At 33.6% G+C, this 17,349-nt stretch overlaps 1 protein-coding gene across 1 annotated transcript; it reads right to left on the minus strand.

Moving 5' to 3' along the window:
• Positions 1-3,341: 3,341 nt before the first annotated feature.
• LOC107632608 (protein FAR1-RELATED SEQUENCE 5-like) lies at positions 3,342-11,998 on the minus strand. Its single transcript, XM_088506819.1, has 11 exons — positions 11,927-11,998; positions 11,588-11,828; positions 8,563-8,725; positions 7,456-7,699; positions 6,161-6,211; positions 5,325-6,061; positions 4,828-5,228; positions 4,338-4,606; positions 3,644-4,234; positions 3,459-3,541; positions 3,342-3,372 (listed from the first exon to the last, which is right to left on the minus strand). The coding sequence occupies exons 1-11, from the start codon at positions 11,996-11,998 to the stop codon at positions 3,342-3,344; spliced, it is 2,883 nt and encodes a 960-aa protein (XP_088362945.1).
• Between the last annotated feature and the right edge of the window lie 5,351 nt (positions 11,999-17,349).

A 17,349-nucleotide genomic window follows, 5' to 3' on the forward strand; every position in this document is an offset into this window, starting at 1 on the left:
CTGCAAGGACACTGACCAATTTCCGTCTACCGAAGGCAAGACTACATCTCAACCAAGATATAAGGAGACGGATAAGGTGGTCTGCTTTCTGTATCATAGCTCATGTGATAATTTGAATTTGATGTTCACTTTGTTATATTTTTGGGTTTACACCTTAGTACGATTTGGTTGTTCACTTTAGTAGGGTTTTCTTTGTTTGTTAATTTAAATGATGATATGCATGAATTTACATCACAGCAATCCAAGACTGGTACGAGGAGAAAGGTGATTCCTAGTAGGAGCCGATCTAGACGCGGCACCAAAAAAGAAATTCCAAAAGAAAGTGTCTCAGGAAGCACTGCTGCGCCATTGGTAGTCCTGGAATCTGATGATGATGACCATGTCCCGCTTGCTAAAAGGATACGGTTATTCGGACAGCACCCTCCGCCACATGAATCAAGACAAGAAGATCCAGTGTTCAACGGCAATCATGAAAGTCATCAAGCTGGAAAAACTGACCTAAAAAATGGATCTCCACACACACTACCAGCAGCACCTGTACAGCTCATTGACTATGATTTTGACCGGTTAATGGGTTATTAATTACCTTGCTGCATGTTTTTCTTCTTTTTTTCACACCCATGTCATGTGATTAGCCGTCTAGCTAGGCATGACTTGTTTTCTTAGCTAACTTCTTGTTCCATTGGTTTGCAGTGAATTTGACATCTCTATCGTTCAGTGTCTTGAATTTGAGCAAGTTCTCAATAATGTTGAACATGGGCACCAAACCAAAGCCATAATCATGCAACCCCTGCAAAACGGTGTTTCCAAAAGGATCACCCTATCGTACACCGAGTCCAGGTAGACCGAGCTTTTCACTGGGTTTAACTCAGCTTGAAAAGACTCCAACCCTGTCCCCAATACATTCAATTCATCCAAGACTAAGAGAAATAAAGTTGGGGGAGATTAAGGGGGAACAAATCAGAACATGGATAGTTAACCCGTCATTGGATAAAAATCAAGATTTAGCTTCCTATGAAGGGCGGGGCTACATGGTACTACAAAGGAAGGACTTATGGACCTTGAAACCCGCAGTTGGGTAAACAACTATGTAAGTATATGAACTTAAGCATGGGTTTTAATTCTCTATACTTATATCGGTGTTTGAATTACACTTGCTGAATACTCTGTGTAGGTAATTCAATGGATGTGTTATTCTTTCAACGACACTCAATCATCTAGGTTCAAGCGAGAGTTCTATTGCGTGTGTCTAGGCATATTGGTAATTACATTCTTATTACAATGTGGAGAAAGCTTTTTCTTGGGATTCTTACTATGTGTGGGTCTGCAGGAATCAGTGATAAAAAATGATAGTCTGGAAGCATTTATGGACGGTGTGGCGCCAATTTATGATGGTCTTAGTCCAAGCTTTGGTGATGATACTAGGTTCTTAGACAAAGTAGAAGCTGCAAAGAGAAAATGGGTGAGTTCCTGTTTTATATTTAAATACCTGTTGGAAATAGCTTGTCACATGATTTGAGAATGTTAAGGTTCTTGAATGGTCGAATGAGATCAATAGTTTTTGTGTTGTTCTTTTTTTTTCCTCACATGAATAATTTCTTCATATGTATTGCTTGCTGCAGTGGTTAATTCCTTATTGTTGGAGGGGCCATTGGTGGGTATATGCATTTGATGTGGTTGCGAAGCGTTTACTTATTCTCGACAGTTTTCATTATGGACCAGAAGATGATAAACGAATAAAGCTCGATGCATATGTGGTAAGATACCATAATTCTTTTAATCAATATACATCCGCACAGTTCAAGTGGAAATAATTTTGCTCGCGTATGTTCGTTGCATGATTTTCAGGGGAGACTATGTGAGGATATGGCAAGCATTTCTATTCCTGCATTTGTTCGGACTACGCACGGCCCAGCTCGTTCGTACGCGAGGGTTCCAAAGCAACCGAACAAGTGAGATGAAATTATAACCCAAATTTGAGGCTTTGTTAGATTTTGTTTGAAAATGTGTCGTACCATGTAACTTGGTTTTTCTCAACTTAATTGCAATAGCGTTTTATTGTCCTGTAGCTTTGACTGTGGCATGTGTGTCATTAAGTTGATGGAGAGCTGGACCGAAGAACGTCAACTTTGTGAATGGGATGAGGTTTGTAAATTAAACATTTGTGCAAGTGTCATGATTGATCTTGTAAAAATATCACTGTAACGGTTCAAAATACTAAACCAACTGATAAATCTACCCACAGGATTCACTCCAATCAGACATGATGGAGTTGATGCTAGACATTATCTGTGGCCCGCATAATTCATTGGTCCACCAGCTTATTTCATTATTGGAACAAAAGGTTATACCTGTTCGCCGCAATGAACCACGGAACAAGAAGAAGGACGTTCGTTCACCATACACTGCACCTAGTACACGATCATTGATTGAACGTGCGGAGGGATTACCGAAGGGGGCAATGCGCAGAGGGAGGAAGAAGTTGCTTACTTAGTATTAGTTACAATGAATTGAACTACCAGATTATACTGAGTTTACTTACTGCTGACATGTTTAATGATTTGTTATTTTTCACATTAGAAAGACTTGATTCCGTGACATTTTTTTTCTAAAGTACAATGATATATTGGTTATGTTACCTAAAAATTATCCATGTCTTTTAGATTTTAGATTCCCAGATTTATCAAGGTTGTTTGGTAAAGCTGCCATATTTGTGCTTATCGAAACTGGTGACCACTAACCATCAACTTGACCCTTGTTTCTTCCAAAGCAACATGCAGCAATATAGCTAAACTAAACATCCTATATCTTACTATAATGAACATCCAGTCTAACAAGGTCAAAATCAAAACATAACCAAGTGGTCACGAATGCTAACGGATAACCATCTTTGTTTATAGTAAAAATGAACATCTGAACACTTATAGAAATGAATGCCAATATAACTAAACTGAACATCCTATACCTTACTATAATGAACATCCAGTCTAACAAGGTCAAAATCAAAACATAACCAAGTGGTCACGAATGCTAACGGATAACCATCTTTGTTTATAGTAAAAATGAACATCTGAACACCTATAAAAATGAACATCCACTTTAGTTCATTAAAAATACGTGAAAACAATGTCTATGAGGAATAGCTACGTACCGAAAAACTATATAGTCAAGCGTGTAGAAATCAGGAACAACTTTATTAAACTATATCCTAAGTTACAGAATAACCATCAAATATACATGTTATGCATTAAGTATACACGAAATAAAAATAGTAAAATGCTTCGTTTTAACAAATGGAAAAATGGTTCTTGCAATCAATAACATGTGGACCTTTGCAACAGCTACCTTAGAACCTTGAAACTAACATGAATCCTATAAATACAGAAATGAGAAAATATACACTATCACAACCTTGTACAACTAATCCCACTTTTTTGTTGAAGGAGCTTAACAAAGACATGAAACCACCGGCTTGTTCGGGAACATTCAGGCCAGAAATAGCACAATGGTTTATATCTTGAAATGTGTGCGGACGAACCACCTGCCAAAACAAAAAAAAAAAAACAAAAAGTCCAATAGTTATGTTCTAGGATAGTACTATACCAAATAAACATACAAAGTTGAGATTAAGCCAAACATATACCGGGGGTGAATTCTTTTGTTTTCTCCGTCTTGAATTCTTGACGGACTTCTCAAGGGCAGAGCCGAGCCTCTTACTCTTTGGCCTGCCCTTTGTGGTGACCTTCGATGGGCCTTGGATGTCATCAACACCGACATCGTTCGAACTCTGTGAGCCAATATTGGTCTGAGTCTCTGCCACGCTCTCGGACCTCTTTTTGGCACGGTGCACAGCCAACTTGGCCCTTGTTTCTTCCAAAGCAACATGCAGCAATGCTGTTTCTTCATCGTCACCGAGGAACTCTTGAGCAACATTATAGAAGTGTGCACACAGTCCCTTGAATGCAACATGACTCTCATCCGACCGACTGACATCATGGCTACTTTTGACATACGTATGCTTGCGCTTTATCTTCTTGCTCCATCGAGGAAGAATATAACAGGAAGGTACTTTGTACACTTTATACGAATGAAAAACTTCAAGGCAGTGACAACACAACACACCTGAACTCTCAAAAAGATTGCACTCACAACGAAGCTCCTGTGTGGAATGGTCAAAGTGAACATCGTACGGAACGGATAGAATAGTATCGTTGAGTAGTTTCTCCTCTTCCACCTTCACGCAAACCAATGGACCCTGTTCATCAACTGCAGAAACTCTGCAGTTAGCCTTCCTCACAAACTCAATTTGAACATCCCTAAAAATGCTCGTGGTATACTCTTGCTAAAACTATTTTTCTATAGGCGAGGTAGTTGCACAAGGGATAACCCCCCCTCGAGTCTGCAGTATCATCCTCCAGTTCCCTCTGCTCCTTGACTCCAAGCACATTGTCATATTCATGAACAAATTGGACCAAGCTAGTTTTACTGTGTAAGTATCCACCGTAGAATGCGTGCATGCTCTCACTCCTCTGCGTACTCCGCATTCCTGTCCAAAATTCACCCTTGAAGTATATTGGGACCCACATGCGTCGGTCATCATACAGATCTACAAGAAATAAATAATACCAAATTAAGCATATAAAGCTTACACCAAACATATTACTACACCTGAGAAATGAACATCCACAATCACTGATATATTAAACATCCAAATGTTCACTATAATGAATATCCAGCTAATTGTCATCCAAAATTACTGATAAACTAAACATTCAGATGCCGACCAAGTGTAATTAAAGCGTGAGAAGTAATCGTACAGTAACAAACCTGACAGCCATGTGTTGTTATGTAAGTTGTACTCATCTACAAAATCAGCCCAATCATCTTCAAATGACTCCTCCGTCCGAGAGTTCCACACAATGTCGTTTAGGTCACCATACAAAGCTCCGTACTGGCGGTAACCCCCAAGCTTCGAAGGTAGCTTATTCATAATATGCCAAATGCACCACCGGTGGCGTGTGTCGGGTAAAGTATTTTTGATCGCACGGTAAAGGGATCGACATTGATCGGTTATGATACACTTTGGAGCAGTTCCCATGCACTTCACCCATTGGCTAAAAACGCACTCATAACTTCCGATTTCTTCATTACCCAACAAAGCACAACCGAGGAGGGTCGACCTACCATGGTGGTTGACCCCAACGAACGACACAAACGGTAATCCATGCCTACCAGAAAAACCAACCAGATGTAAGAAATGCCAATCACGATCAAAAAGCGTATTATCAAGAAAAGGTAAAAACACCAACTTAACTACTACGTACCTATTTGTACTGTACGTGCTGTCAACTGACACGACGTCTCCATAGTATTCATACGACGCTCTACACCTTGCATCAACCCATACTGCACTCTTAAATTTACACTCATCGTCTAACTTCACCGCGTAAAAGAAGTTCGGATTGATGTCCTTCATTCTCCTAAAGTAGCTCATCATCTCCCTGACATCTGCATTCACGTTGCTAGTTTGGAGCCTTGCTGTTATATAATTTCTTAAATCCTTCTCTGAGAATCCCAAGTTAGAGAGGCCACCAGCTTCATTTGACAAAGCAAGGAATGTATTGTTTGGTCGAATCACAGCCTCATCATTATCCTCGATCACGCACTTCGCATGCATGGTCAACTGCCTATACTCATGGTAGTGCACTGCCTTTTTCGGTGAACAGGGGTGAGAGTGCGTCAAGTCAATCTTGAGCAAAACCCAGTCTTGCATGTCTTTATCAAACTTTACATATATCCTTGCCTTGCACCCAGCAGCTGAAATCGTATTCTTTCGCGTTGGTGCTTTAACACGAGACTCGCGGATCCCATCGCGATTACAGTGTATAGCTTGGTTAATGGGAGCCTTTGTGATCTTATCAAATGTTGTCGTCCTTATCTTAGTTGCAAATCCAGCTTTCTTTGCATAGGTCACATAAAAGTCATGAGCCATCTGTAACTGAGCAAACCGCATTCCAACTCTTGGTATCTCGTCTTCTTGTAAGCAACCATGATCTGGTAACTGTATTTTATAAGCATTCGAACAAAAAATTAATTACCATTAGTTATCAAATCAAACATGAACATTATGAGTACACAAAAGTAAGCTAGACTTCAATACCTCATCACCAAGCTCCATCTCATTACTTCCAACATCTGTAACATCCGACAACTGCGCGGCCTAAAATTCCAAAACAAACAAAGTAACCAAAAGGAGGAAGATCCTGATCAAAACTCATTTTAATACAATCTCTAAAACAATCACTGAAAACACATCAACAGCTACAAATCAGGCAAAGAGATTTTTTTTTCATTTCATGTATTATTTAATTAGTTTTCACCATTTATTTGTTTTTTTTTTCTCATTCAATAAAAATCTTGTGGAATTATTTGTTCCATTTTGGCTAATAGTTATGGGCCTTACTCACCCTTTAGTGGCTTCTTTTTTCACTCCTGCCACAAAATTCTTTTCCTGTATATTTACATATAGACACTCGTTTCTTTAGATGCAATAAGAACATAAGCACATCTTTGATTAACTATATAATCCCATAAGCATGAAAAATATTAACATAAAAGGCAGGAAGCATATGAGCATATAACTAAAAAATATGCAGTGAGCATATAAACATACCATTACATGATTAAAGCACTAATATAAGCATGAAAAATATTAAAATAAAACGCAGGAAGCATATCAGCATGTAACTAAACAAAATATGCAGTGAGCTAGCTTTTAAACATACCATTACATGATTAAAGCACTAATATAAGCATTAAAAATATTAAAATAAAAGGCAGGAAGCATATCAGCATGTAACTAAAAAAATATGCAGTGAGCTAGCTTTTAAACATACCATTACATGATTAAAACACTAAGCTAAACATTCCATGGTTAGCATGGTGCAAATACAAGTAGCATTCACTTCAATTCAGTAAACAAATTCAACCACTGCATCACCCTATGGTTATCTATTTTAAATGCTTGCATGATCATCACGTAGAGATAATATACGCACACCATAGATAAAAATGCATTAATATAAGCATACCAAAAAATTAAATTATGCTATCCCATCATCCATATAAGCACGTAATTTCATAATAGAATGTTTAGCAAATAAAGATGCCATTTAACATGAAGAGAGCATACATTCATATACAAAAACACGTACGAAAATATGCTTCCTGGATGTAATCATATAAGCATGCAATAATTTCAGCTAATCCTCAATGCATGTAATGATACCATTAAATATAAAACAAACATAAATTTATTTGCATCTCAACTGATTGATTACAATTGTATGTTTCAATAACCATACAATTAAAATACTCCTTTACATTGTGACTAAACCTAAAAACTAAACGCACGATAAACATCCATGGCAGAATTTGAGGATCATAATTGCTCACCTTGCTCGGCTCGTGAGCATGGCCTGCGACATCGCCGGCAAAGTTTTCTTGTTCGTATGATAAATTTTCTGAATCGTCAGAGGCTACACACTCTAGAGGTTCCACTATATCGACCTCCATTAATGAATTTCGGCTAGGTGATGTGCATAAAGGAGGATCCTCGCTTGAAACACGTTCTTCTTGCGATTCTGCCATTCTGAAGTATTCAAAACCGGCTGCGCTGTGTGCGGAGGAGAGTGCGGCACTGGTTGGTTAGTCGTTGTTGGCGGTGCAATGTTCGATCGGAGCTGAAGGCTGAAGCCGATCAACAGGACGCAGACATGAGCAATTGACTGCTGTGAAAAGTGGAAATTAGTGCATGGGGCAGCGGTGTAATCCAGGAGAAGATGCCGTCAAGGAGATTTTAGTTTTAACCTAAATATTTGATTTGAATATATAATTAATATTAATTCTAAATAGTTTCAAATTTTAAATTAAAAATAATATGAAATTAATTAATAACCCATTATTTATTTTTAATTTTAATTACACCCCATTGTATACATTATACAATAAGTGTATTATTTCCTCGTACTTTTCCATAGAAAAAACTCATTATTATAGTCTGCTTGAAATAAATAAGTCCGAGTTCCGCATCAAATAAAACTACGTACTAAAAAGGATGATGGTGAGAAGCGCCACACACACGTGTATATAAGGATTTAGTTTCTTTATTTTAATACTTGAGTCAGCAAACACTCAAATTTTGTTTAATTTTTTTCTTATTCTTTTATTTTTGAGGGGTTTGAGATGTTAGTTTAGATATTAATTTATTTGTGGGAGTGTGAGTGTAGTAAATTAAATAAGTGGTTGAAAATAGTATATACACTGTATACATTTTTAAAATAATATTATTTTCTTTGTTATTTTGTGGTCAGAAGTATATTTTTTTTTCAATTAAAAATTTAAAAAATATTAGCCGTCTAAGTATATTTTAAACCAAATTTTTAATTAAACTATTGGTACGCTCTTTTCTTTTAAGCCAATGAACTATAACTTAAATGATATAGTTTTTCCATACTCAGAAGTCGCGAATTTAAATTTCTTTATCTTTGGTAAAAAAAAAACATAGGTGGACACATGTCTCCTCCTCCTCCTCCTCTCTCCATCGTTATTGTTATCATTGTCATCACTATCTTCTCGTTTCTTTCTTCAACGTCGTTGTCATCGTCAATACCGTCACTGCCATCATCGTCGTCACTATTGCTACCGCTGTCTTCTTCTTCTTCGTCTTGTTAATGTTATTATTTAATTTCTTCTTTGTTTTTCCTCTCATCCTCTTTTATTATCATCATCATTGTTCTTGTCATTTTCATCTTCTTTTTCTCCTAACCAACGAAATATACATAGCACCCTAATAATAAAATATATTCGCAACAAAATTTTGTGTGTTATATGCAAAAATTTGTATATTATACCAATAAATACGCATAGCACATAAATTTTGGTATACAACACAAAAATCTTAGTGCATAGCACATAAATTTTGATGTGCAACACATAAACTTTTCGAGGATTATACACTCAAAATATTGACTCACTCAACTAACAAAATATATTCGCGACAAAAATTTGTGTGTTATGTACAAAAAATTGTGTGCTATATACAAATATTTATGTGCTATATACAAAATTCTACATAGTATACCAATAAAATACGCACAACACATACATTTTGGTTTATAGTACAAGAATTTTGGTGAATAACATAGAAACTTTGATGTACAAAAATTTTGGTGCATAGCATAGAAATTTTGGTTTACATATACCCAAAACATTGATTCACCTAACTAATAAAATATATTCGTAGAAAAAATTTATGTGCTATGTACAAATTTTTTTGTGCTATATTTCAAAAATTTATGTTATATAAATAAATTTTTGTGCTCTTTAACAAAAATCTGTGTGCTGTAAAAAGCACGAAAAAAAAGAGTAATAGCATATGCACACTTTTTTTTTTTAGATTTATACGGGTATGTCTAAAATGAGCTCAACACTTATGTGCTTATTAAATGTGCTAAATTTATATAGACCATTAGATTTTATTAGATTAAAATTAAAGGCTAATATAAAAGAAGAGTATTGATGGACTCTAATAAATACAGAATATCATAGTACATAAATAAATATTTTAAATAACAATACTTTAATACACAATACTTTAAATGGCAACATAATTTTTTATTTTTAAATAATTAAATATAAAATATATAAATACAAAATATTTGAATAATTTTTTTATTAAAATTAATTATTATACAAAATTTTTTATAATATTGAAAAATTATATTAGAATAATATTTTAAACTGTAACTTAAAAATATAAAATAATTAAAATTTTATTTTATATTACTTGACAAATAATTAAATTATTATATTCAAAATTTATTAACTAACTACTTTTATTAAAGATATTATTATATAATATAATTTTTTATAAAAATATTTTTAAAATATAATTTACGTATATATAAAATTGTATAATCTACGTATATATATCATGTATTATATATAATATTTTAAATAAATTATATTTTAAAAATATTTTTATAAAAAATTATATTATATAATAATATCTTTAATAAAAGTAATTAATTAATAAATTTTGAATATAATAATCTAGTTATTTGTTAAGTAATATAAATAAAATTTTAATTATTTTATATTTTTATGTTACAATTTAAAGTATTATTTTAATATAATTTTTTAATATTATAAAAAATTTTGTATAATAATTAATTTTAATAAATAAAAAATATTTAGATATTTTGTATTTATATATTTTATATTTAATTATTTAAGAATAAAAGATTTTGTTGCTATTTAAAATATTGTGTATTAAAGTATTGTCATTTAAAACATTTATTTATATACTATGATATTCTGTATTTATTAGAGTCTATCAATACTTTTCTTTTATATTAGCCTTTGATTTTAATCTAATAAAATCTGATGGTCTATATAAATGTGGCACATTTAATAAGCACATAAGTATTAAGCTCATTTTAGACATACCCGATTTGTACCAACTTAGTTGAATTTAGTTACAAAAATACTTACACATATAGCATCCCTCTTAAATTTTTTTGCATAAATCTTAAATGTTGTTGTATGTGTTTTTCCATATTTATTATTATGAATAAGTATAAATAATTAATTTTTAGTTAACAAATATTGACTAATATTTTATTTTAAAATTATTATTTTAATTATATTTTTTTGAGAGTTTAATTATTTATTTTAGTTAACAAATATTGACTAATATTTATTGAATTACTAAACTAAAGAAATTAGGTTAATAGCTAATATATAAGAGTGATGATAAAAAATAATAAATTCTAATGATCCTCTAATATATCTCTTTAAAATTTAAAATTTAGAATTTAAAATAAAAAAATTTTAAAAATTGGCTGATAGTTGAACTGTATTATTTATTACTAAAGTTAATTTTTTAGCAGGAAAATCAAACCGAATTTTCCCAACGCACTTGGTTATTATTTTGCAGAGCCATTTTATAGATTCTCTAATCTCTGATAGATACCACACTACATAGTAGTAATATGCCTACAGCTTAAAAGATGCTACAACACTTGCTATCACCGCGAACTATTGGTGTTGTCCTATTCACTGGATGCATATATGATGCTTCCATACAAATTTTTGAATACGTCTAATATTTACTCGTTTTCTTTCGTGATTTTTGTTCTCTCTTTTCTCCATAAACGCATGCATATATATGGCATGCAAAAATAGAGGCGCGGTAAAAACAAAATTTTCACCACTCCATCAAACATATAGCAAATAAAGATACAAACTATACAGACTTTAATTTTAACAATTAGGATATCCGACATCTTGAGGAAGCGTCCGAAAGAAATCGACTGTCAAATAGTCACCTTCCATGTCAAAAATTGGTATGCTTATTTGCTTTCTCCGTTATTCTCTAATGAATTAGCAGCTAAATATACATAAGAAAACAACACATCAGGTCTAGTAAAAAAAATGACAAACTTTCAAAATTAAACATTTGTAATTACAATTAGACAATTACTGTAGATTGTGTCAGAATCATAGCCCAATGGATTTTAATTACCTTTATATATGACATCGGCTTGATCCCAAATACTCATTATGCCCTTGCGAGCAGCCTCAGCTGATGGCCATAGTGCCAATCTTAAATTTGGGTAAAACAAGAATTCTCGTTTACCATCGGCTCTAAGTGTCACAAAAGCTAATGCAGTTCTAGCATTTGGGTCAAACCGCATGCCAGACATGTCAACGTTGTTTTCTTTCAAAATGTTAGCCAACATGTAACCGAACTCATCTGCTCCAACCTAATACACAGATTGCAAGAAATAAATATATGATTTTCTATTCTAGTAGTTCAAGCAAGAATTAGCTCTCTGAGGAAATATAGGGAAAACAAATAAACAATGATAAATGGAATCATATGCAGCTCCATCAATTGCAAATAGTTCTGTAAGACTACCATTCGCTGCACCATCATTATTCTCTGTGGTTTGAAAATAGTTGCAGTAGTTGACTGTGGTTTGAATGAAATACCGAAAATGCAGCAGTTTTACATAATTAGATTAGATTCTCAAAATGAGACAGAATTGCAGCATAACTAAATGAAAATTCAGTACCATCAGAAATAGTTATCTAAATGAAATATTTGGGGATCCAACTAGGAGCAAATCTGAGATTAGTGAAGACTTGGAAGCCTATTATAGAAAAAGTGGAGGAGAAGCTGAGCCTCTGGAAAGATAAGATGCTGGTAAGCTGGTGCTTATCAAATCTGTTTTGAACAGCCTGCCTGTCTATTATTTGAGTTTGTATAAAATGTCAAAGGCTGTTGCAGAGAAACTGATTTTCCTACAGAGAAGGTTCCTATGGAGTAAAGAGGATGGTAGGCTTGGTATGGCCATGATCAGGTGGGAGGTGGTACAGGCTCCCAAGAAGCTAGGCGGACTAGGTGTTGGGGATGCCATGGTGCGTAACGCAGCCCTCCTATTTAAGTGGTGGTGGCGTTTCTCGAAGGAGGACTGTCCTTTATGGAAGAAGGTGGTGTGCTCGTGCAACAATCTGAATCCCAGTGTGATGCTGTCTGCCCAAGTATTACCCACTCGGGGGGGGGCATGGAAGGACATTTGCCAAATACAGTTCAAGGATCAACGAGTAAGACAGAAGATGATTAATGGGCTATCTATGGAGATTGGTGATGGGAGAGGTATTCGGTTCTGGGAGGATGTCTGGCTGCATGGTGGGCCCTTGAAAGATATTTTCCCGAGACTCTTCTCAGTTTCAAACCAAAGAGGATCCGTTATAGGGGATTGTGGGTTCTGGGACGGGTTAGAGTGGAGGTGGAACTTCCAATGGAGGCGAGAGCTATTCCAATGGGAGTTGGACATAATGCACCAACTGCATGAAACACTAAGACTGGTTAACCTTGTTTGTGACAGAGAGGATAGAGTGGTATGGAAGTTTGATAAACAGGGTGTATTTTCTACTAACTCCTTTGTGTAGGAATTGTAGGTGGAATTGCTCCCGGAGGATATGGCGAGTTTCAGCTTTACTAGGACAATTTGGAAGGATCTTGTGCCACCAAGAGTTGAACTGTTTATCTGGTTTGTCTTGACTGGAAGGGTGAATACAAAGGAAAGGCTGAGTCGATTGGGAGTAGTTAACCAAGAGGATGTGGCCTGTGTGTTGTGTAATAAAGGTGTTGAATTTAGCCACCACTTGTTTCTTGCTTGTGAATTTTCTTGGCAGCTTTGGTGTGCATGGCTATCCTTTGTTGGAAGGCAATGGTCATGCCCAGGGTCGATGAAGGAACACTTTCAGAGTTGGACTGAGCTACCAACTAGAAAGCAGGAGCATAAAAGGTGGATGGTATCTTTCTATGCTATTATCTGGAATTCTGGCTTGAAAGGAATAGGAGGATCTTTTAGAATAATGGGAAAGGGATTGATGAAATAATTTACCTGGTTTTCAAGAACTTTAAGGAGTGGTTATGTGTGGATCCCTTCTGTTGTTGATGGCAATGCCGAAGATGACAGTGGGTATCATATAGTTGTGTTGTATGGTTTCTACCTAATCTGGTGGTTTTTCTTTTGTTTTTACTTTTGTTGTTCTCTTTGCTCCACTTGTTGTGTTGAGCTCTTTCATTCAAAAAAAAGTTATCTAATTAGATTAGATTCTCGAAATGTGTTAATCAGAAACATAATAACAAAAATCTAATAATCATATAAAAATCAAGATTCAAATGAAAAAATTGACATACCTAAAATCTGAATCAGACAAGGAGAAGGCGAGATATCAGAAAGAAACAAAAAATTACAGGATCAATTACATTTGAAATACGAAGCTGAGATTGCTCATTCGCGAGAAGGTAGACTATGTGCTCGTGCTGATTAGATATATTATCCTTCTGCTAGCAACAAATGATCATTATTTGAGGCTTCCGAATATCAAATAAATTAGTTTGAGAAGAAGTTGCCAGAGAGCTAGACAGTTGTTGTTGTTGTCAGAGAAGAAGTTACTAGAAGAGGTGGTGGTGAGAAATAAACTACACGACAAGGAGCAACGGCGGATCTGGACGGCAAGGCAACGATCTACAAACAATGAGTGAGCAAAGGAGGCAGCGCGACCAGAGGAGGCAACAGTGAGAAAAGAACGGCACGACAATGAGAAAGTCAGATCTGGGCGGTGATGAGATGATCTGTGAATTCAGATGATGCCAACGCCGTCGAGATCTCAAAGACGAAAGCGACGGTGCCGAGACCTTAGAAGATGACGAAGACGGCACTGTGACGAAGAAGACAACAATGGTGTGGGTAACTCAGAAGACGGTGTTGTGCTTCCGGCGGATAACTCAGTAATTGTTTGGAGAAGATGAGAATGGTGGGTGAGTTGAGTTAGGCTTAATGAAGGTAAACCAGTAACTATCTTATTTTATTTAAATTAGTGACTGATTTAGTGACTAATTAGTTTATAATAGTATTTTTTAGTTGGTCGCTAACTTAACAATTAGCAACTGATTTAGAGACCATAGCCTTCGCGACCAAACAATTTTTCACCTTATTTCTCTATCGGTTGCAAAATCAGTCACTAAATTAAAAAATAGTGACCGATTTTGTGACCAGAGGTCCCAAAGACGTTACTTCTTTGTTTTAGTTACTAATTTGGTCCCTAAATTAAAAAATAGCCACCAACCTTATTCTGGCTGTATAAAAATTTATCGGTTGTTAATTTGGTTGCTATTAGTGACTGATTTAGCTACTATTGCCTTAGCGACCAAACAATTTTTCATCCTTTTCTCTATTGGTTGCAAAATCGGTCGCTAAATTAAAAAATAGTGACCAATTTTATGACCAAGAATCCAAAAGACGTTACTTCTCTTGTTTTGGTTGCTAATTCGGTCGCTAAATTAAAAAATAGGGACCGATTTAGCGACCAATTTTATTTTAGTTGTAGAATAAACTTATCGGTCGCTAATTTGGTTGCTATTAGTGACCGATTTTATTGGTCGCTAAAATTGGTCATTGAATATAATTTAAAAGACTGATTTAGCGGCCAATTTTTTTCTGGTCCTAAAAATTTTATATCGATCGCTAAATCAGTCACTATTAGCAACCAATTTTTTCAATCCCTATATATTCTGGTAATTTTTTGTAGTCAAATTAAGGCATAAAATAGAATCATAAACCAAAATATATTCAATGTAAGAATATTCAATATAACTTTAAAAAATATTCCTAACATATTTGTAAAATGATTTTTTGATATTCCAATGATATAAAATATATATTTCCAAAGATATAAAATATAATTATGAAAATATTCCTAACATATTTAATTATTATTATTAGCTATATTTATTGAATTTTTTTTTGGTATTTTTAACATAAGTTTCATACTTCGTATATGTAATATAGAAATATTAACTCCCACCCTTTGTAATGCGAACAAATATTCATTAATTAAATTATAGGAATATACAGTACTATTTTCAGGTGACTATTCCCAAGTATAATTCTACATATATCTCGAATTAACTTAATTTGTAATAAACCAAATCCCACAATTATTTTGGACTAGCTTAGTTATGTAAATTGTTACTGATAATAATAATGCTTGTAGATAAATAGCACAAGTAGTAAAGTGTACCAGACAACAAATACATATACATGACTAGTTTCTTTCAGATCTGATCTTCAACAAATTAAAATGTTGTCTCATTCCGATGTGTCAAATTCGCTTATATGGATCGATCAAAATGCCGCTTCACCTCTCAAGATAATAATTTGACGGTGTATATCCCCTTTCTTCCTTTTCAATTTTCAACATATACTTGGAATGTAATTCCTTTATCTATCTTTTTTCATCACATGCATGTTGCATGAAGATTTCATAATCATGCTAACGTTTATTTTTTCTTCATGATTATTTTATGATAATTATGTTTAATTATTAATTGGTAGGATTTCATGAAGTTTAACGAAAAGATCCTATATAACAAAAATAAGTGCTAATAATGAATAAAGTGTTACATGCATGTATAATTTAACTTGTTTTTATTCTCTATTTTTAATAATTTAAACTTTTGAAATAAATAATTTTATGATATAATATTATTGTTGGTTCCATTTTTCACATAAAAAGAATTTTAACATAAAAAAGGAAATAATTTCATGACAAAAAAATATAATAAATAATTGAACTAAGATATCTATATTAGAGAAATAGAAAACAATCGTAATTCTTTCTTTGGTCATTAAATTAGTTAACTTATAGGTTTTTAATTTTATCAAAATTTTGGCTCTAATATATATAATTTATTGGTTGACTAGTAAATCTTGATTGTATATATAACATAAAGAGTGAATATTGTAATTTCTGATTATAGATATAATCATTTGTGTATCATTTATGTATTTGATTTTTGTTAATCTTAAAAGCAAAAATTTCAGCATAATTATGATAAAGAAAAAAAAAACTTACAAAAATTCATACGATTCAAAAATTAAAAATACTTTTGCATGAGAGAATATATAAGAGATATAATCATTTATATGCCTCTTCTTATTAACTTCAATTTTTGAAAAAAAATAGTTTCATAATACTCTCAAATAATATAACTCCCATTTGATAGATTTAATCTCAATTAAAAAAATTTATAATAATTTTATTAAACTAGATGTAACAATTTAAAAAAAGTACAGTGAATGGGCCTTATCTATCCCCGATAAAATAAAACAAATAAAAATTTATAATAATTTTATTAAGTATTCATGTATGTATTACATTATTCCTAAGAAGGTGATGGGTCTTTAGTTTAAACATGAACTCAACGCATGTATCTAAAGTAGGAGGAATCATTTAATTCTTCTGTGTGTTAATTGGCACAAAGCACAAGTATATTAATTTATTGATGGTCCAGATGCATGATGGACGTGACATGCATTAATACATGCTCGTTCTAAATTAGCTTGAAATAAGGTCCTGAAAAAATTACGATAGTTATATTACTGTTTTTGATGATCTTCCTGTAATCAAGAATCTGAATTTCTCGATCAAAAAAAGGTACCCCGGGACCCCTGATGAGTTTGTCATCGATTGATTAAAACAATCCAAAACCATAGCGGTGATGACATTGACCCACTATATGTACTCGATCAATAATTCAACTACGACCACTACTGGATTTCTTTTATAGAAAATAAAATAAATGTTTTATATACTAATAAACAAAATATTAGATACATTTACGTATTTAAATATCTAATCAAGTATCGGATACATTGTATATAAAACAAATTAAGACATATTTCGGATACAATGCAACTTAGATGT

Source organism: Arachis ipaensis, chromosome B3, assembly GCF_059453495.1.
Source record: "Arachis ipaensis isolate K30076 ecotype BB chromosome B3, ASM5945349v1, whole genome shotgun sequence".
In the NCBI taxonomy this organism is placed as follows: domain Eukaryota; kingdom Viridiplantae; phylum Streptophyta; class Magnoliopsida; order Fabales; family Fabaceae; genus Arachis; species Arachis ipaensis.